Consider the following 22,171-nt stretch of genomic DNA (forward strand, 5'->3'; position numbering starts at 1 on the left):
TGTATCCCATAAACCCATGAGAAAGCCAGGATAAGTTCTGGAGGGTAAAGGACAAGGGGATGGGTGGGTGATACTGCGAGAGGGTAATAAATAAAACATCAAGCAGCTCAGCATCTAGTTGGGAAAGCATGGCATACAGTGGCAAAGGGAGATACCAATGCCTAAGAGTATGTGTTCAAATGACAAGTGAATGGTGTAGTGAGTGAATAAACTTGAAGATATAAAGAGGAGAGTCCCATCCCCATTGGTTTCTGCAGCCAGGGCATGCTTTAAAGGCCAGAGGCTGACATAAAGGGGTCTTCTAAAACTTCCAATTGTGGAAGGGTAGAAGCTTGCAAATTTATTTGAAATCTCCTGACTTATAAATGTTGGTAAGTAATTCAAACTTTCAAAAACTTCAGTGTGATTCCCACTGTGTGGGCAAGATAGAACTTGTCTGGGAGCTGAACTGGGATTGTCAGCCAATGGTGTGCATTTGGTGGATGGCTTACTGCACTGGAGGAGAAGTCAAAAGCAAAGAACATTAAAATCCTAATTAAAAGATTCCAGTGTTCTAATACTTCACTCATATATGAGGCAATCAAGGCCAGTTTTTAGAAGAGGACAGTGGGCATGGGAAGAAGGGAGAGAGAAGAAAGAAATTAGAGAATATTCATAAGAATACCCTACATTTAATACTAGTTTATGATCTGCAGTTTGTCATTGGAAGCAGGATAGAATTAGAGGCTCATAGGGTAGGCTCTGATGCCAGACTACTGGGTTCAAATCCCAGCTCTACAATAAATTGCTGGTGAGGCCTTGAACACATCAATCAACTTTACCCAGCCTCAGTTTCCCAAGCACTAAAAAGGACTGATGCTAATAAATTCACATATCTCATAGAATTGTTGGCTAATTAAATAATAAAACGTGCAAGAAGCCCTCAGAACAGTAAGCCTGGATTGCAGGAGTCAGTTTTCACTATTATCACACACACATCATTTGTCTTTAATCTTTGCAACAGCCCCATGTTACAGGGAGAAGACTATGAGATGGTTGACTGGATACGGAGATGGGAGGCGGGAAACAGGAAGATTTAGGAGCAGCAGCTAGAGAGTGAACATTCAGTTTGTAGACTCAGCTGTATTGCTGAAACTAACTCTGGGTTTCTGGGTCCTTCACTTAATAACACCTGGGGATTTTTCATCATAAAGAGTGGTTAATGCCAGGAATCTGTAAATATGTTATCTTACATGACAAGAGGGACTTTGTGGATGTGATTAAAGTTAAGGACCATTAGATGGGGAGATTATCATGGATTACCTGGGTGGGCCCAATCTAATCACAAGAGTTCATAAAAGTGGAAGAGGAAGGAAGAAGAGTGAGTGGGAGGGTTGCCAGGTGAGGACTTCCCACCCCATCCCATAGTTGCTAGCTTTGAAGATTGAGGAATGGCGCCAAGAAATGTGGGTGGCTTCTGGAACTTGGAAACAGTCCTTAATTTACAGCCAGTGAGAAAATGAGGACCTCAGTCCTACAACCACAAGGTATTGAATTCAGTCAAGACCCCCAAAAAGCAGACTGCATTCTCCACTAGAGCCTCCAGAAAGGAATGCAGCCCGTTGACACCTGGATGTTAGTCTGGTGAAACACATAGTGGACTTCTGAGCTACAGGACTTTAACATAACAAATGTATGTTGCTTTAAACCACTACATTCATGGTAATTTTTTGCAGCAGCAACAGGAAATTAATACACTGAAATTTCCAGTTTAAATTATTTGGCTGGTATTACCAGCAATACTGTCAAATTGAAGAAGTGATTAGGTATGAAAATAATGTGAAGTGATGAGAGATAAGTTCTTAGATACATGAAGTTGGAGAGGTAATGACAGAAAAGCGTTCACATGGCAGTGGTCAGCCCACATTTGGTCATGTGGGATTGGGGTTTGGGAGGTAGCTGCAATAACTTATAAAACAAGTGTCAGGGAGGAAATGTAGAGAAAGAGATTCCATCAGGGGAGCCAGTTTCTTGAGTTTCCAGTTCCTCTGTTTGGCTTCCATTCTAAGTCTATGCATGCCAAACTTCTGCTCATCATAATTGGAATATATGGACTTTGTTTTAAAAAAGATCACTAGGGAGTCATACTGAGTAAATTTTATAGACACATCACAATAATTTTATTTATTGACTTAAATCAAGACTTCAATAAGTGAATAATGCTTTAAAATTTGCTCTTGGTTTCCAAAGGAAAATCTGAAAAATTTAACTTTTTCCTTTCTTTGTTGATGAATCTTTTTAACAATGGAAATGTTTTGTCTCCTAGAGTGGCATGGAGCTCAGATATCTGACTCACTGGAAATGACGACCACCTCCTTGGTTGTAACAAATGGGAAGAGAGTTAGGACAGAGCCCAAGAGAAACAGAGGCTAGTACTCAGGAAAATGTAAGGTCTGTGGGGACATCTCTATGTTAGGCCAGGATTGATGTAGAGGATCATAATGAGAGGCAGAAAAAGTGAATAAAATGTTAGTCACTGAGCAATTGGGCACCTAGAAGAAGAAGAAAAAAAAATGCCAAGAGAAAAAAAGTGGGCAAAAACAGTTTTAAAGTCCCTGGCTTCTATTTACCAGAGCCCCTCCCTTCATCACTACACGTTGCTGCTGGCAGCCCTGTGGGCTTCATGATGGGAGGCCAGCTCTGTCTGTGGGGTGGGCGGGTCTAGCCCTTGCGCTACATTTTCATCGGGTTTTACCCCTCGATTGTAAGTCCACACCTATCCAACCCATCTACCCAGAGATGGCCAACCAGTTTTGTGGGCTTTTCATAAAACCTCTTTCTCTACTCCGGCTCTCCTATTATGTTTAACTAGTCCATTTCCTCTAACATTTAGGAAACGTATGAAACTCAAATCAGCCCCCTTTTCCCATAGCTCTGCTCAATGGATTTAGCAGTGGAGAAAGGCTGGAACCGTTGGTAGCTATGGCAGTCACTGTTAATCTCTGTTGCCCTTCAACATCACTCTCCATCCCTCTTTCCTGGTACTCAACTCTTCCTCAGTGCCTTCATGCTATTCTCAGTCTGTGTCACATTCCCTCCCCACTCCACCTCATCTGCCCACACTGATAGTGTCATTCTCAGAATAGCCCATATTGGATGTTGATTCTTCCCAGTACTTTCATTTTTTATTTTATTTTATTCATTTTAGGGGGGAGAGGAAGAGAGAAGGGGGGAGGAGCAGGAAGCATCAACCCCCAATGTGCCTTAACCAGGCAAGCCCAGGGTTTCGAACCAGCAACCTCAGCATTCTAGATCGATGCTTTATCCACTGCACCACCACAGGTCAGGCTCCTAGGACTTTTCAACACAGCTCAATATGGTAGGTCTTTGCTCCATGAACAGAAGAATTCAGCCAGTTGTAATTAATTCATACTAAGGTGTGAATGACTGATTTCCCCTTAGTGATCTCAAGAGTGTTTTATTTTTATGATAGCCATTAAGCATTTATTGAGTGTTTTATTATATGCCACACCCTTTACAAAAACTATTTCTCACAACAGCCTTCTGCTATATGTGTTATTGTCACTATTTTATACATAGGAAACCTTTTAATTGAGGCTCTGAGCATTTACATTGCTCATATACTTACACAGCAAAAGTTTTATAGACTGCACACAAAACCATTTGATTCCTAAGACTATGCTTGCTCTTTCAACTGTGACATGTAAAAGTCCTTACTTGAGATAGCAATAAATTAAGGTCACTATTGGTGAGAATATACATATAAAGTACATGATTATCTCTAAATGGAGACAGGTTACCTTTTTACTTACAGCTGAGACTAAAGACCATACAACAATGTACTTATATACCTTACAATTCAAAACCAATCCTAGAGAGTTTTATAATGTAAAGAAAGTGATACTTTTCCAGGTAATTCAATAACAAACTTTTATTAGCTCTGAACATGGACTTTAGCTGACAGAGGACATAAAAAGACTTACCAATTTCCTATTAGTCTACTAGCAATCTTCAGTTTTTCCATTAGATGATGAAGAAATATATTTTGTATGTTATATGAAAATAATTATGTTGTTTTTCTTTATATTTTTAAGGTGAGAGGAGGGGAGAGAATGAGGCAGACTCTTGCATATGCCCTGACCAGGATCTACCTGGCAAATCCATCTGGGGCCGATGCTCAAGTACCAAGCTATTTTTAGCACCTGAGACTGACACACTCAAACTAACTGAGCTATCCTCAACACCCAGGGCCACACTCAAACCAATCGAGAAACTGGCTGTGGGAGGGGAAAAGGGTGAGAAGGGAGAGAGGGAGGGGGGAGAAGCAGATGGTCACTTCTCCTGTGTACCCTGACCAGGAATCAAACCCAGGACGTCCACATGCCAGGGTGACTCCCTATACAATAAGCCACCAGCCAGGGCCTTGTTTTTCTTTTTAAAAGATTCAGCTACAGTTTACACTCAATATTATTATTAGTTTCAGGTATAGAGCATAGTGGTTAGACAATCATATACTTTACAAAGGGTTCACTCTGATACTTCAGGTATCCAAATGGGACCATACGTAGTTATTACAGTATTATTGACTGCATTTTCTACACAGTACTTTACATATCCATAACTATTTTGTAACTACTAATCTGTGCTTCTCAGTCCCTTCACCTTTTTCACCCAGTCCCCCAACCCCCTCCCTCTTCTCTCTGGCAACCATCAGTCTGATTGATCTCTGTATCTGTAAGTCTCTTTCTGTTTTGTTTCTTCATTTAAATTGTTCTTTAGAATCCACATATAAGTGAAATCCTATGGTATTTGTCTTTATTTGATTGACTTATTTCACTGAGCATAATACCTTCTAGGTCCATCCATGCTGTTGTAAATGGTAAGATTTTGTTCATTTTTACAGCTGAGTAATATTCATATATATATATTACAGCTTTTGTGTCCACTTCTCTGTTGATGGGCACTTGGGTTTCTTCCACAGCTTTGCTGTTGTAAATAACACTGCAGTGAACAGAGGAGTACATATATTCTTTCAAATGCATGTTTGGGTTTCTTTGGATATATATCCAGAAGTGGAATTGCTGGGTCATAAAGCAGTTCCCTTTTTAATTTTTCGAGGAACATCCATACTGTTTTCCATAACAGCTGCACCAATCTGCTTTCCCAACATCATGCAGGGGTTCCCTTTTCTCTGCATCCTGTACAACACATGTTTATTTACTGATGATAGTCACTCTGACAGGTGTGAGGTGGTATCTGTGGTTTTAATTTGCACTTCTCTGATGATTAGTGACATTGAGCAGCTTTTCATGTCTATTGGCCACCTCTTTGGAGAAGTGTCTATTCAGGTCTTTTGACCATTTTTTAATTCAATTGGGTTTTTTTTTGGGGGGGGGTGTTGAGTTGTATGTATAAGTTCTTTGTAAATTTTGGATGTTAACCCCTTATCAGATGTATCATTGGCCAATATGTTCTCCCATTCAGTGGGTTGTCTTTTCATTTTGTTGATTGTTTCTTTTGCTATACAAAAACTTTTCAGTTTGATGTAGTCCCATTTGTCTATCTTTTTTTCTTATTTGCCTTGCCCAAGGAAATATATCTGAAAAAAAAAATTGCTAAGAGAAATGCCCAAGATTTTACTGCCTCTGATTTCTTTTAGGATTTTTATAATTTTGGGTCTAATATTTAAGTCTTTAATCCATTTTGAGTTTATTTTTGTGTATTGGTGTAAGAAGATGGTCTAGTTTCATTGTTTTTGCACATACTTGCCCAATTTTCCCACCACTATTTATTGAATAGATTGTCTTTACCCCATTGTATGTTCTTGCCTCCTTTGTCAAATACTAATTGGCCATATAGGCATGGGTTTATTTCTGAGTTCTCTATGCTGTTTCACTTATCTATAAGTCTGTTTTTATACCAGTACCATGCTATTTTAATTACTATGCCTTGTAGTATAGTTTTATATCAGGTAACATGATTCTTCCAACTTTGTTCTTCTTAAGATTGCTCTGGCTATTAGGTGTCTTTTGTGGTTTCATATAAATTTTTGGATTATCTGTTCTAGTTCTTTGAAATATGCCACTGGTATTTTGATAGGAATGCATTGAATCTGTAGGTTGCTTTGGGTAGTATAGGACATTTTAACAATGTTAATTCTTCCTATCATGAACACGGTATATGCTTCCATTTACTTGTATCTTCTTCAGTTTCTTTTCTCAGTGTCTTATAATTTTCCAAATATATATATTTTACCTCTTTGGTTAAATTTTTTCCTAGTTATTTTATGTTTATTTTTTGATGCATTTGTAAATTGTATTATTTTCTTAGTTTCCCTGATAGTTCATTATTGGTACATAAAAATGCAACCTATTTCTGGATATTTCTTTTGTATCCTGTATTAATCAGTTCTAGTAGTTGTTTTGGTAGAATGTTTATGGTTCTATATAACATCAAATCATCTGCAAATAAAATGACAGTTTTACTTCTTACTTTCCAATGTGGATGCCTTTTATTTCTTCTTCCTGCCTGATAGCTGTGGCTAGGATTTCCAGTACTATGTTGAATAAGAGTGGTGAAAGTAGCCCTGGTGGTTTGCTCAGTGGTAGAGCATTGCCCCGGAGTATCAAAGTCCCAGGTTCGATTCCCAGTCAGGGCACACAAGAGAAGCAACTATCTGCTTCTCCACCCCACCCCCTCCCCTTCTCCCTTCTCTCTCTCTCTCTCCATCTCTCTCTCTCTCTCTCTCTCTCTCTCTCTCGTCTCCTCCTGAAGCCATGGCTCAAATGAGCAAATTGACCCTAGGCACTGAGGATGGCTCCATAGCCTCACATCAGGCACTAAAATAACTTGGTTGCTGAGCAACTGAGCAGCAGCCCCAGACAGTAGTTGCAGGGTGAATCCTGGTTGGGCACATGCAGGAGTCTGTCCCTCTCCTCCCTGCCTCTCACTTGATTAAAAAAAAAAGAAAAAAGAGAGAGAGCGGTGAAAGTGGACCTCCCTGTCTTGTTCTTGATCTTACGGGAAATGCTTTTATTTTTTCCCATTGAATGTGATGTTAGCTGTGGGTTTGTCCTGTATGGCCTTTATTATGTTGAGGTATGTTTCCTCTTTTCTGAGAGTTTTTACTATAAACCAGTGTTAGATTTTGTCAAATGTTTTTTCTGCATCTACTGATATGATCATATGATTTTTATCCTTCATTTTGTTTATAACGTTAATTGACTTGCAGATATTGTACCAACCTTGCATCCCAGGAATAAAGCCCACTTGATCATGTTGCATGATCTTTTTCTTGTATTTTGTATTTGATTTGCTAATATTTTGTTGAGGATTTTGGCATCTATGTTCACGAGGGATATTGGCCTGTAATTTTCTTTCTTTGTAGTATCTTTATCTGGTTTTGGAATTAGGATAATGGTGGCCTCATAAAATAAACTTGGGAGTCTTCCCTCCTCTTGAATTTTCTGGAACAGTTTGAGAAGGACTGGTCTTAGTTCCTCTTTGAATGTTTGGTAAAATTCACCTGTGAAGCCATCCAGGGTAGGGCTTTTGTTTGTTGGGAAATTTTTGATTACTGCTTCTATTCCATTAGTTGTAATTGATTGTTCAGATTTTGTTTCTTCTTGATTCAGTTTAGGAAATTGTATGTTTCTAGGAATTTATCCATTTCTTACAGGTTGTTCAGTTTATTGGCATATAGTTGTTCATATTTTCTTATAATCCTATGTATTTCTGTATTGTCAGTTGTTACTTCTCTTTCATTTCTGATTTTATTTATTTGGGTCCTCATTCTTTTTTTCCTTGATGAGTCTGCTTAAATGTTTTATCAATCTTGTTTATCTTTACGAAGAACCAGTTGTCTCCCAAGAGTATTTTAAAAATTAAACTCCTGTTAACAGACTCTTTGATTGATGGAATATTAAAGTAACATGAGGGATATACTAAAAGGCAGAGACTAATAGGAGGCGACTCCAGTTAAATTAGGCCATCAAGTCACTAATTACTCTGGTTATGTGGAGAAAAATCAGGTTATAAATAGTTTATATGATGTGATCTTTTTATCATACATATAAATACATATATATGCATGCATATATCTATTTATCTATATAGTTTACCTTGAATAAAATGGGTTTGAACTGTGCAGATCCACTTACATGAGAATTTTTTCAATAAGTACTGTAAATATATTTTCTTTATGATTGTTTTAACATTTTCTTTTCTCTAGCTAACTTTACATTATGTAAGAATAGAGTATATAATACATGTAACATACAAAATATATGTTAACTGTTTATGTTATCAGTAATGCTTCTTCTGGTCAACAGTAGGCTATTAGCAGTTAAGGTTATTAGCAGTTAAGGCTATTAGCAGTTAAGTAACTGGTCAAAAGTTATATGTGGATATTCAACTGTGTTGTTTGTGATCACTGCTTTGTTCTAGGGTTAACTGTAGATACATATACACATAGAGAGAGAAAATAATATATGTCAAAATGTTAATGTCATTTATCTTTGGGTAGTGAAATTATAGGTGGATTTAATTTTCTCTTTTTGTTTATCTGAAATTTCTGAAGTTTCCCCAATAAGTGTGTATTATTTTTCATAGAGTAAAAATAGAATTACTTTTTCTTCTAAGGACTCTGAGTATCCTCCCAAAATAAGTAACACAGCAGTTCTTATAGTTTATACACCCAGAGGCATCTGATCTAGTTTAACTCATAGGAAAGAAGTAGCTTCATAGGTATAAAGTCTGTGCTAATAGGTATAAAAAGAAGCTCAGTTAATGGCAGTTTAATTTATGCAGATGTATACGTTTACTTTTATAAATTGTAATGAATGTTAGCCAACAACTAAAATTCTTTGTCATTACTTTTAGTTTAAAAGGTACTAAACCATTATATAACAAAATGTATAGCGCACCATCAACAGTTAAATTGGAAGCATTGCTTCACCAGAGATATGTCTTTGTAAAGAATTGGAAAGTACTGATTAGGCTGTTGAAAATAATAGTAAATTAACATGCTGCCCTCTTTTGGTAGCTGTTTGCAACTCATTCTACATTTACTGCTACTAATGATGTTACTCTCCTACAAATGTATGCACAAACTAATTTTAAATCACTTTTTTCAACAGAAAATGCTGATAATTCCAGTTTGTTATCACCATCTGGTAAGACTCTTATTTTATGACTTTGGGGAATTTCAGGAAAATATTCTAAAAGTTCTCCATGCAATATAGCATATAGTCAGATACAGCAAAACTGGTTTTTTCCATGAAGCTTAATTACATTAAATTCTCATTAATCCTACACCTGAAAAGTCAGTAGCAAACACAAGAGGAAAGGCATATTGTCCCCACATGTTGCTGGACAACCTGGGGAGTAACTTGTGGGTTTGCATTACGATAACTGCTTAAATTCTTCCATGTTATTTTTAGTCTTCTAGTTCACAAGTCCTGAAGAGTATAAAAGCATAAACATGCTGAATGTTCTTATATTTGAGGGATGAGACTGTCTCTTAAACTTCCTCAGTAGCCCCACTGAAAGAAGATTTTTCAAAAGGCTTCTAAGGGCTTAGCACTCATAAGAATGGAAAGGCGCTCAGCGGTAGAGCGTCGGCCTAGCGTGCGGAGGACCCGGGTTCGATTCCCGGCCAGGGCACACAGGAGAAACGCCCATTTGCTTCTCCACCCCTCCGCCGCGCTTTCCTCTCTGTCTCTCTCTTCCCCTCCCGCAGCCAAGGCTCCATTGGAGCAAAGATGGCCTGGGCGCTGGGGATGGCTCTGTGGCCTCTGCCTCAGGCGCTAGAGTGGCTCTGGTCGCAACATGGCGACGCCCAGGATGGGCAGAGCATCGCCCCCTGGTGGACAGAGCATCGCCCCTGGTGGGCGTGTCGGGTGGATCCCGGTCGGGCGCATGCTGGAGTCTGTCTGACTGTCTCTCCCTGTTTCCAGCTTCAAAAAAAAAAAAAAAAAGGCAAAAAAAAAAAAAAAAAAAAAAAAGAATGGAAAGGCAAATAAATGAAAGAAAAATGTATAACTAGGACCAATCTTGGCATGAACCAGGAACAGAACCTGCATTTGAGACTGCTAAGTGGAATGGGACCTCAGGGATAAAGTGGTCCAGCCCCATCTCTTAGTTGATGACATGAAGCCTGGAGCAGCTGAGTAACTTGTCCAAGGTCACACAGTTCTTGCCCCACATCTCATAGAGGTGGCTTCTCTGACTCCTATTTCTGTATTCTTTCCAGTAAACCATATATTACAAAATAATCTTTTATGGTATAGAGTGAGTCAACTAACACTGTGTTCTAAGTGGTGTGAAAATGAGCTTCTACTGTTATTAATTCATTTAAACAAAATAATAATAGCTATTACTTCTCCTGCATGTACTACATGCCTGGGAGTCTTTAGACATCTCATTTTGCTTCACAGAAATGATTATATTTGTGTTAGAGATGAAAAAGTGAGGGTCACAAAGAATAAAATGTGCTCACGTTCACACATTCTCTGGAGCCAGACTACTTGGGTTTGAATTCAGCCACAACCCTCCTACCCCCATGGCTAGCTGTGCAACTTTGGGCAAGTTCCTTCATCTTTCTGTACCTCAGTTTCTTCCTCTGTAAATTGGGAAGAATAATAGTACCTGTTTCACAGGGTAATTGTAAAGATGAAATGAGCTACCACATATGTCTGGCACGGAGTAAACCAGGGGACGGGAACATATGGCTTGTGAGCCACATGTGGCTCTTTTGATGGCTGCATCTGGCTCACAGATAAATCTTTAATAAAAAATAATAATAACATTAAAAATGTAAAACATTCTCATATATTATAATCCATTCATTTCCTACCACTCATGTTCATGGTTGTGGGTGGCTGGAGCCAATCACAGCTGTCCTCCAGGATAACACCAAATTTTTATTGGATAATGCGTAATGTACATGGGTCACTGTATGGCTCTCATGGAATTACATTTTAAAATATGTGGCGTTCATGGCTCTCTCAGCCAAAAAGGTTCCTGACCCCTGGAGTAAACCCTCAATAAGTAATAACTATCATTATTCTGAGCTATTAAGTAATGAGGTAAAGATTCAAACCCAGAATGCAATTTTCCAAATCCCAATCACTTTTTACTGTGTCATTTTGCCCCCTTAACTTTGAAGCTTCTAGGGTAAAATGAACCACTGGATTTTATTTCTGGTACAATAGTCTTCATCATACTTAATCATAGTGATATCTTTGCAAAATCCTGTTTACATGGAATAGGATATGGGGCTTTGGAGGCACACACAGGTTCCGGTCCTAGCCTGGGTTCTGGGTGCCTTAGGGGAGAGCTGCACTAACTGCAAAGTAAGAGCCAGTGCACATCAGGCACAGAGGGCAGCTGTGCCCACAGGCCTCTTTGGATGGCATCACCAGTCATCAACAATTCATGATTATCAGAAGAACTGATAGTTATTATTATTTTTTTTTTTTTGTATTTTTCTGAAGCTGGAAACGGAGAGAGACAGTCAGACAGACTCCCGCATGCGCCCGACCGGGATCAACCTGGCACACCCACCAGGGGGCGACGCTCTGCCCACCAGGGGGCGATGCTCTGCCCCTCCGGGGCGTCGCTCTGTTGTGACCAGAGCCATTCTAGCGCCTGGGGCAGAGGCCAAGGAGCCATTCCCAGTGCCCGGGCCATCTTTGCTCCAATGGAGCTTCGGCTGCGGGAGGGGAAGAGAGAGACAGAGAGGAAGGAGAGGGGGAGGGGTGGAGAAGCAGATGGGTGCTTCTCCTGTGTGCCCTGGCTGGGAATCGAACCCGGACTTCTGCACGCCAGGCCGACGCTCCACCACTGAGCCAACAGGCCAGGGCCTGATAGTTATTAATTAAAAACCAGCTTTGGCCAATTAAATTCTGTTCTGCCACAAGAGCAAAGGATTCCATATCCACACTTTGAATCGTACTGCTCAGGAACTGTCTTACTTTGAAGAAATAGCCTTGGTAATTAAAAAGGAAAAGTAGTAAATGACAAAATACAGGATGAATAATGTAGGACAGACAGGGTGTGTGTGTTTCAGCCGTGGCATGAGCAGTCTAAAGCAGACAGGCCAGCCAAGCGCCTTGACACACCCAAATGTTGTTCTTACCAGCTGAATAGCAGGCTCCCTTCTGCAAAGCTTGTTTTAGTTGTAAAATGTTTGTGTTTACTTCTCCTGTGTATATGTAGAGGTCAAGCCATTGGATCTTTTTAAATATTTAAACATGCAAAATGTGTGTAGTAGACTAATTAGCATAAGTGGAGTTATTCCATGGTAAATTTATAACTTGATTGGTTGTCTTAATAGCAGCCATATTTTAAAATAACTTACCAGAAAATTATGTTAGGTAGTACAGTAGTGGGTGATAGCAATGTTTTGTTTGTTTGTTTTTGTTTTAATCCTAAATTAAATATGGGAAGAATTGTCAGGCATCATTATAACCAAATGGAGCCAATGTGCCAAGATGTTTCACAATTGTAGTTTAACAAAATATTTAAAGTATAAAATGTTTTCTAGAACTCTCTGGTTGAAAATTTCTTAAAGTAGTATGTCTCGTTTTTTGTTGTATATTTCCAGAACATTCCATAAGTAGAAGCAGGCTTTGTGATCATGACTCAGGTTCTTCATCTGTAAAATGAGGCAGCTGTTACTCATTTCATCTCTTGGGTTCTTTCTCTACAGTTCTTATTAAATGGACACTAAGTGATTATAGGACTTGCAGATTTAATTACATATTGGTCTTGTTACATGTTTTCTAGTTCTTTTGACATCTCAAAAGTTCTAACTCCTTAAAGTTCAATAAATAATTGTTTAAAGTATTAATTTGAAATTTTTGTGTGTTTTTTTCTCCTGCAGCTGAAGCTCTTATTGGTTTTGTCTCCTACTCCAACGGTACTCCAGGCAAGATTTAAAAAAATATTTAAACCTAGATTTAGCCCAATTTGTTAAGTTTTTAATTTAATTATATCTTTGTATTTTTTTCCCCCTTGGGCAAAAGAGGTTGAAACTACAAGCCTAAATGGTAAGAACTTTTCTGAAGCAAGTGAAAATTGATAACCCTTAATATGAATATAAATATAATGAATGCTGTTGAAGAATTCCACATTCAAAAGAAAAACAAACAAAAAAATAACCTAAGACTATCAACCCTGGAGAACCTAAACTTTCTGGTTAAATGATAAAATTCTTATTATCATGGAGGGAAGAGAGCCCTTCACCATTCTAACTGTTCTGTGAAAAGAAAGAAATGTTGATTACATTTTGAGTACCCTATTTCACTTGCCCACCAACACAATGCCAACATGTTTTATATGACAGATTGTTTAAATTTGAAAAGCACATCCAGTGACTTCAATGTGATTCAGCATGGATTTGGAGGCACACAATGTTCAAAGACAGTCTTTTTACAGATGATTTTATCAATTTTAAAATAGTATGAAATTTAAAAAAACTGGCTTAATTATGCTGGAGAAAAGAGCAAAGAATGGGTTATAGTTGAGGGAGGTGGACAGGGCAGCACGTCCTGTTCTCTCCCCTTTGTGGGTAGACAGCCTTCCATCTCATTGCAGTCAAAACTCAACGCTTTCCACAGTCCCTTGGTGAAAATAAAATCAATCTCACTATGTGGTTGGCATTTATGGAGCTAAACAATCGTAGATGCATCTCACACTGATCACAACTGGTTTAAATTCAACTTTGGGCTGATGGGAAGGGCCAGACATCATCATTTTTATGTGCAATTACTTTTTACAGTGAAAGAACGTCTTCAAAATAGCTTTGGCAGTAGTTTTTGGATCTCATTTTATGTGGATTTTTTAAAAAGTGTGGTAATGTAATACATGCATTTTCCTTCCTAAAGTTTCATCCAGAAGAATAAATTCTAGAATGCTTTTTGTTAAAAAGAAATATCAATAGATTTTAAATTAGATTTTAAATGGAATGAGATGAAAATGAGATTTCCCTAAAAGTTAGTTGAATATAATGTTCAAGAATTCCAAATTTAAACTAGAATTACTTTCATATGAGTGAACTACATTATGTAAAAATGTATTAAGCACCCACAGGACTAGCTATTAAAGTTAGTATTAACTATGAAAATATCATTTCCCTTAGGGACTTTCATTTTAATAGAGAAAAAGGGACAAAATAATAAACTACATAAATGAGCTTCTTTAAGTGTAATCATTACAGGAGTATTGCTGTGCTTTAGACATGTAACTTGTGTTTAGGAAACTCATTTTGAATGAATGAATACTTGCTCAGAAATTGTCTCCGGGGTTTGGAGAATGGATAGTGTGGTGAGATGGTAGGAAGCAAATACATTTGGTAATATCAGTTTGCTTTTGCAAAACTCTAACTTCTCTAGGTTTTTGAGAAAAGTGAAATGTTTAAGAAACCTAGGAATATGCATGTGTTTATGAATCATGCCAATAGTTAGGTTAATTTTTATTATTTTATTTCAGATGTTGCTTCAACCGTGTTATCTACTTTAAACAAGACAGGTAATATCAAGTTATTTCTAAATAGAATAGCTGTCTTCTGCGGCTTCTTGAGTTTCTCACTTGTGTGGTCCTTTGGATTAGTAAAGATTATCTCCTTGCCCACTTCCTGTGCCTTCAACTGTTGATTTATTACTCATTTTACTTTGACATTAAACTGTAATTCTGGTGTTACCACACTCCTTATTTTGCAAACTGTTATGCCCATAGCACTCTATTTAAAATAATGTTTTTTTTAGTATAATACATAGTAATATACGTTAGCTCATAAATATGGAGAAAAATACAAAGACAATAGAATTCACCTTTAGCATTACTTTCCTAAAACAATTACTTAATCTGGTATACTTCCATTCAGTATCAAATGTACATATACACTGTCATAGTTTACGTAGACTGTTACATCTTGCCCTTTGTGACTTCATATTATCAGTATTTTCTAGTGTCCCTTACTACTAATGACTTGATAATATTTCATTGCATATTATATGCTGACCATTAGATTTGTTTCTACTTTTTTAATAGAAATTGTTGCAATAAATATCCTTATGTCAGCATCTTTACATTCATCCCTGATTTCCACAGGATGCATTCCAAAGATTGGATTTAATGGGCCAGCATTATGCTAGTTTAAGGTCCTTGATACCTACTACGCAATTATCTTCTAGAAAGGTTGTACTCAGCAACATTCCTGCCAATAGTGGATAAGAATGTCTGTGTTACTGTACCTTTGCTGAGAGCTGAGTCTATATCATATATTATTAATTTTTCTATCAACTCCTTAGGTTCTATTTTGTGCTTTTGATTATTAGTGAGAGTGAAAATTTTCCCCTTAAGCACTTTTGTTCTTAGAACCAGAAATTCATTTCACAGTGTATCTTGTTTATTCTGAAAAGTATCAGAGCAAACAAAATAATGTGTTTAAATGATTCTTCATAATACAAAATGCTATCAGCCTCTATACCCCCTATCATTGCCCATGGGTCAGTCACATATTGAAATGGCAACTCATCAAATACATATACAAATGAAGTTTCTGAAACTGTCAGTATAACATCACATTTTTAAGTGCTTCTCCAAGATCTGAGCTTTGTGTTTTCCTCAGAATTTGCCACTCACCCTAGGAGACAGAACTTGTTTGCAAATCTGTGCTCTGAACACAGCCTCTTCTAATTGGCCGTCCTTACAGCCAGGATTTCTCAACCTGGTTCTCCATTGTCTGGGAAGTGAAGCTTGGGCTCTGTTCCCAAAATGTGTTGGGAAGATATTCTAAGGTTTGCTTTTTTAGAGTGTGTTAATATTTACCTGTATCATTGACTCGGAACAGCTCTGTCCTGGTTCTGCTGTGAGTTTGTTGTATGACTGTAGTTGGATAGTATCAACCTCTCTGAGAATAATTTTATCTATCAATACAATGGGAATAGTATTATATTAACTCCTAGAGGAAATACCAGAACACTTTCTTGATTGTAGAGTACAGTAGCATTGTTTTAGATTCTGTGTTTACTGTTTCCACTCATTTTTATTCCGAATCACCTGATCTTTACAACCTATCACCTGAAGGCCCTGATAGTGCCTTAATTCTACATATATGAAATATAAGTCTGCATTAATGTGTCTGGCAGCAGCAGAGCATGGAAATTGCAGTAAAATTACACAAGCAGTGGGGTGTATATTAGGTGTGATCTAACTGGGTAAATATGGGAATTTAAATCCCAGATCCACCTTGTGACAATGCTATTTGATCTGTGTATGCAATTTCCATTCATTCTGGAGATGACCAATAGTGTTTTAAAAGTATCAACAGCATGATTTTCTTAACACTTTACTAAAATGATACTCATGGCAAATTTATTTTTCAAAACAAGCAATTCTGCTCTAATGTTTAAATTGCTTCTTTGCAGAAAAAACTAAAATCACTATAGTAAAACCCTTCAATGCATCAGGTATGACTTATCAATATCAAGACTTTCTTTTTTATAAAGTAAAATTAAACAAATGGCTGATGTTAATGTTTTCTTTCTCTTTTTTCTTACTTTTTAAAAATGAAATCTGTTCTTAATGAATAGATGTTTATACACTGGGTACCTGAAGTTGTATTAAGTGTTTGGGGCTATAATAACAATGATTAAACACAATGCCCACCTTCAAGAATCTTCTAGTCCAGGGGTCCCCAAACTACAGCCCGCAGGCCGCATGCAGCCCCCTGAGGCCATTTACCCGGCCCACGCCGCACTTCAGAAGGGGCACCTCTTTCATTAGTGGTCATCCGCATCCTGTGCTCCTGGAGTCCTGTATGTGGCGGCATCGCTCACGTACAGTACTACTTCCAGTGACGCGGGATGCATGCGTCATGGCTCCGGAAGCACGTCATATTACTTGTTACGGCTAGCAGTGACAAATATGGAACCGGACATTGACCATCTTATTAGCCAAAAGCAGGCCCATAGTTCCCATTGAAATACTGGTCAGTTTGTTGATTTAAATTTACTTGTTCTTTATTTTAAATATTGTATTTGTTCCCGTTTTGTTTTTTTACTTTAAAATAAGATATGTGCAGTGTGCATAGGGATTTGTTCATAGTTTTTTTTTATAGTCCGGCCCTCCAATGGTCTGAGGGACAGTGAACTGGCCCCCTGTGTAAAAAGTTTGGGGACCCCTGTTCTAGTCCATGGGGAGAAACAAGGCAAACAAACAGATAATTAACACGAATGTGCTGTATGCAGATAAAGACAATGGTTACACAAGTGTTTCTGACATGGTTAAGAAGCATGGGAGATAGAAGGGCTAATGAAGGAAAGATTCTTAAAGAAGTGAACCTCAACCTCTTTAAAAAAAGGATGTGCTTTTATGTATCTACTACAAGACTAGGGCTAATGATATGCTTAACAGAGGTTTCTGGTTTATTTAAAGCAGAGGTCGGCAAACTATTGCTTATAGGCAGGCCAAATCCACCTATTTTTGTAAATAAAGTTTTATTGGAAAAGTGCCGTAACTATTTTCTTTTTCTACATGTTGTTTATGGCTACTTTTCTGCTACAATGAATGGTAGAGTTGAGTAGCTGCAACGGGGATTATACAGCCCACAAAGCCAAAAATATTTACTATTTGACCCTTTACAGAGAAAATTTTCTCACTCATGATTTAAAGGACAACCTGTAGCCACATACTTAGGGGAAATTACAGCATAAAAGCCCTAGCAATAGGAAAGAAAATTCTCAATATGAATAAGCAGCAAAAGACACACATCGCTGGAAATGAAGGTGCCACTAAAATTTAGAGAAAGATAAGATGTGATATAATGAAAAGCTTAGTAAGCAATAGACCATTTAAGCACCCACCTTTCTCTATACTGTATAATTGCATAATGTATATTTCTACTGAGTTATATCCATTAGCAAGTATATTTAAAATGAAATCTTTCTCTTTTGATGTGAGTAACATTGCTGTGGAACAATATAGAAATCTACATGTCAGGTAACTTGAGCACCTAAATTCAGTTTGCTCACAGAATCAAAACTTAGCTGAACCACGATGCCTATACACCAAATATCAACTAAATTGTTCTGGCAGAAACCATATCATACACACTAACTCAAATCATAATTTTAGTTTCTGTCCATACCAATTCTCTTGGAAAGAATTAAGCACTCATAAAGAGCAAAGGAAATATAATAGCAATCAGGCATTGTGTACATAATTTCAACCAAACCAGACCTAACAAGGATACAAAAATATCCTCTAATATAACAACCCTTCCCCCTTGGCAGTTTGCTTAGTACACTGTTAGCATTTGCCCCTCACATTTACTACAGATGTCTTATACTCCACCAGAATGATACAATCAATGAAGGAAAGATTCTTAGAGTAGTAAATTTTGAACTCTTTTCAAATGGAAGAAGAGATGGACTTCTTTCACCTTTGGTGAAGTGTTTCTTGGATGAATATGCATGAAGTTTTTTGTTCTAATGTGGCTTATTTCATCTCCCATTCATCTCTGCCTCCTGTGTGTGCCTGTGTGGGCTGTTGCCTTGGCCATCACTCCATTTTGCCCTCACTATAACTTTTTTTTTAATGGTTAGTATCACTCATTAGATTGCAAGCTTGTTGAAGGCAAGGATCTGTATTTGGAAACTTGCAAAGTCTGTAGACTTTGGTAGGTGCTCAGCAAATATTTTTTGAATTTTGTAGTTTTTGTTATTGATGTTATTTCATACAAACACTTGCATAAGGAGCGGAGGCCAGCAGAGTGTTCATCTCCTACCCAGAAAGAAAAGAGAATCTAATAGGGGCTATTTCATTTAAAGTCTCTATGCTCGATTTGTATTCATACTGTTCTATTTGTATTGGACAAGAGAAGAATTAACTGGGAATGGGACAAGAAATTTTAGGTAGGAGTAGGGGATTAGGTACTGACATACTAAAGAATAGTAAAGAATCAAGTTCCATAGCTGACCAACTAAGAAATGAAAACTCTTATTCATTTAGTCTCTGTGGAATTCATCCAGCCAGTTCCATCCAACTTATAATATTTTTGTCCACATCTGATGCCTAAATTTATTAATTCTCTTGACAATGTAGTATACAAGTAAAGGTGTTGACATGCTTAACCCGCTAAGTTGTGTTTTCTTTGCAGGAGTCAAAACCCAGAGCAATATCTGCAATTTGTCATCTATTTGCAATGACTCAGGTTAGTTCTTGTGTGCATTATATGTTACCAGATAAACTAGCTTCATAGAGAAAAATGGTTTGTTTTTCTCCTGTTGTGTGCATGGTGTATGCCCCTTTGATCTGTATCTTTTCATACCACCTGGTTATTATGAGTCCAAGTGAAAACAAAGAAAATTTTAGATCTGGTTAAAACTATCTTCCCATTGCCTAGTGAAATGATGGATTAACTTCTTTAATGAGAGAACATGAAGCTCTACATCAAATATTTTTCACCATAGCTTTAAATCTATAACCAATACACTTAGAGTTGATTCGTGAACATAATTAATAATTAACTTACTTACTGAAAGCCACTTCTTGTATACAAATTCCTCAAGCTTTTCCATAGGACCTTAAGTGTTATTATAGCTTAGAAACAGGATATTGTCTTTTGCTAAAAAATAAAACAAACCACTCTTCTAGAATGTTGAAAACCTCACATACACCTAGTTAATTGGGTGCTAATTCCAGTAGTACTCATAGTGTATTTTGCCATCTCTAGCTAAGATTGCTCACTATTTTTAAAAACTGAGATGGAAATCTCTTGAGAACATGCTATTTTTGAAATGAGAATATTTTCCCTCCTGCCATGGGCCAAAAGGAATGAAACAACCACTTTTCTCACATTGGGTTGGCTTTCTGGGCTCCCTTCCTTGTTGAAAGCAATGAAAGCTGATGCGAAAAACAGAAAAACATGGTGTGGCAAGTCAGAACTGGATCAGGGGAAGAAAGAGGAGGAAGGTAACAAAATATGTTATAATAAAGTCTTAGTGTGTCTCCATTTATATAACAAGAAACACTCACAAGGGGAACATTTTCCTTTTATTCTGTTCCCTTTCACAGTTTAATAATTTGTTTGAAAAACACAGGAGCATTCAGTAAATGGAACTAATGTGCATTTGAAAATGTAAAAAAGAAGAAAAACACGAGAAACAATTGCAAGTAAAACAAGTTAATTTTGGATGGTTTAGAAAACGAGAAAACTTTCTGTTAAAGGAATGTTTCACAAACAAACACTTCCTATTTGCATGAGTGTGATTTTGCTTATATGAGCTTTCTACTGACAGTATGTTCCAGGTAGAATATAGTAGGACAATCCTATCTGGTTTTGATTCAAGACAAAAAAAAACTTCATTGGATACATTTCAACTTCATACATTGTGTAATTATTCCCTTCTTTTCTCGCTCCTCTCTTTACTGAATTCTCCATAATTTCATTATTTTAGTGCTTCATCTATGTTTGGACTGGTGACTAATGTCTACTTTAGTGTTGTGTCTACATGATGTTTGATAACTGTTTGAAAATTGAACGTTTAGTCAAAAAAAAAAACTGGTCATCTTGAATAACAGATGTCAGAAAGCTGGTTGGAGTAATGTTTTCCCTAATTAAGTGACTGAATTGACCATTTGTTTTAGTGTCTGTTGAAAACAACCTCATCAGGGGACCAACTCTTTTGGCACCAGAAATCCCACAATATCCTGCCAGAAACTAGAAACCTTCACTTCTTGCAGGTTTCAATCTGGGTTCATTAAGGGAAATGGAGGCTAGTGAAGAAACTGCGAGCTGACCAGTTAGGCTTATGGTCAGAGGTGGTAGCTTCCCAGTTAAAAGGTGGTGGCTTCCTGGTTGCTCTGCTACCACTGTGCTCCCAGCACATTTATGAAACTATGCCCTCAACAAGACTGGTGGATGAACTTGGAGAATAGAGAGGTGAGGGAAAGAAATTTTGGGTGTCGACATGTGCACATACACTAAATCAGTTTTTAAAATAGGTAAGTAATTCTATGCATATATCAAGAATCTTTACTTCTAATGCTTATGTACTGTATTAACTGAAATTTCAGTATCAACATGCAGAGTTGAAGTTCTCAGTAGGAAAGTTGCTGAAATAGATAAATCATGTTCATCTCTGGTCCGGAGGCTTTGTTGGCTGTTTTTAGGGGCGGTAGCCCATTGGGAACTGGGCTATGGGAATCAGTTGTATTTTGGAGTGTGATCAAAGATAAGCTGAGGAGGCCTTTAACCCTCTAGCTCTTGAGTTGGCAAACTACTACCCATAGTTCGGATATATCTCACTACCTGTTTTTGTACGTAAAATTTTATTGGACACAGCCACACCTAATCATTTATATATTGTCTATGGCTGCTTTTGCACTGCAGTGCAAGGTGAATACAGTCATTTCAACAGAGACCATATGACCCACAAAAACCTCAGCTATTTACTACCTGTCTGATATTTCACAAAAAAAGTTGGATGATCCCTGCTCTAGTTTATATATGTGACATCTGTGTCCTTTTGCTCAAGAGGCCAGTTTTTTGTCTCTAGACCATGAATTACACACAATGTACTTCTTCTGTTAAGAGGTCTCAACTGTATTTGTTTTCAGATAGAGTCAGAGCTCCTCCAAATATACCCTGCAAGAAATAGGTTGACTGAAACTGCCTTCAATGCTACTCAAAGTGAGCATTTTAAGAACAGGGTTTTCTGGCACTTCTGGGATGAATATCCCAATGAGTTGTTCAACTGAAGAAAGGACTTGCCCTGCGATCAATTCAAGTTTCAAAGCCAAATCTCAGCTTTGTTTCTGGGAAAGATAATTTGGTAGCTGTGTTTTTAAAAAGAGAAAAACAGAGAGCAGCAAAGAATGAATGGACCTCCATAAGGCTGCTAACCTTCTGAGAAACACTTTCCCCTCCGCCCCTTATCTATGTACCTGCAACTACAACAGTCTCAGGAGAACTTCTTAAACATTAACCTTACAGCCACCTATCCCCCAGTTAGCATCTATAAAGGAAACAAAGTTCTGAGGAGAAGCATGTAGGGATAAAGTTTCTTTTTTTCATCCACTTTTTAAAAATATTTATTACTTCAATAGTGAATTATTCTTAAAAGATAACAAAACTTATTTTTTCTTCCAGTAGAAAAGAGAC

The 22,171-nt window shown here is 37.5% G+C and overlaps 2 protein-coding genes across 9 annotated transcripts in view; one reads left to right on the forward strand and one right to left on the reverse strand.

The window, feature by feature from the left end:
* LOC136317118 (serine/arginine repetitive matrix protein 3-like) overlaps positions 1-22,171 on the reverse strand; it is a 300,751-nt gene that overhangs the window by 235,672 nt on the left and 42,908 nt on the right. The gene's annotated exons all lie outside the window — the stretch shown is intronic.
* ADGRG2 (adhesion G protein-coupled receptor G2) overlaps positions 1-22,171 on the forward strand; it is a 133,601-nt gene that overhangs the window by 73,510 nt on the left and 37,920 nt on the right. For 3 of the 8 annotated variants that reach the window (XM_066249664.1, XM_066249657.1, XM_066249658.1), the window contains 6 exons: positions 9,138-9,173; positions 12,887-12,931; positions 13,029-13,052; positions 14,494-14,532; positions 16,434-16,475; positions 19,166-19,219. In XM_066249664.1, coding sequence (XP_066105761.1) covers positions 9,138-9,173; positions 12,887-12,931; positions 13,029-13,052; positions 14,494-14,532; positions 16,434-16,475; positions 19,166-19,219 — 240 coding nt within the window. The remainder of the gene's footprint in view (positions 1-9,137; positions 9,174-12,886; positions 12,932-13,028; positions 13,053-14,493; positions 14,533-16,433; positions 16,476-19,165; positions 19,220-22,171) is intronic. The other 5 variants (XM_066249659.1, XM_066249661.1, XM_066249660.1 and 2 more) reach the window with 5 other exon arrangements.

Source organism: Saccopteryx bilineata, chromosome X, assembly GCF_036850765.1.
Source record: "Saccopteryx bilineata isolate mSacBil1 chromosome X, mSacBil1_pri_phased_curated, whole genome shotgun sequence".
NCBI classification, from domain to species: domain Eukaryota; kingdom Metazoa; phylum Chordata; class Mammalia; order Chiroptera; family Emballonuridae; genus Saccopteryx; species Saccopteryx bilineata.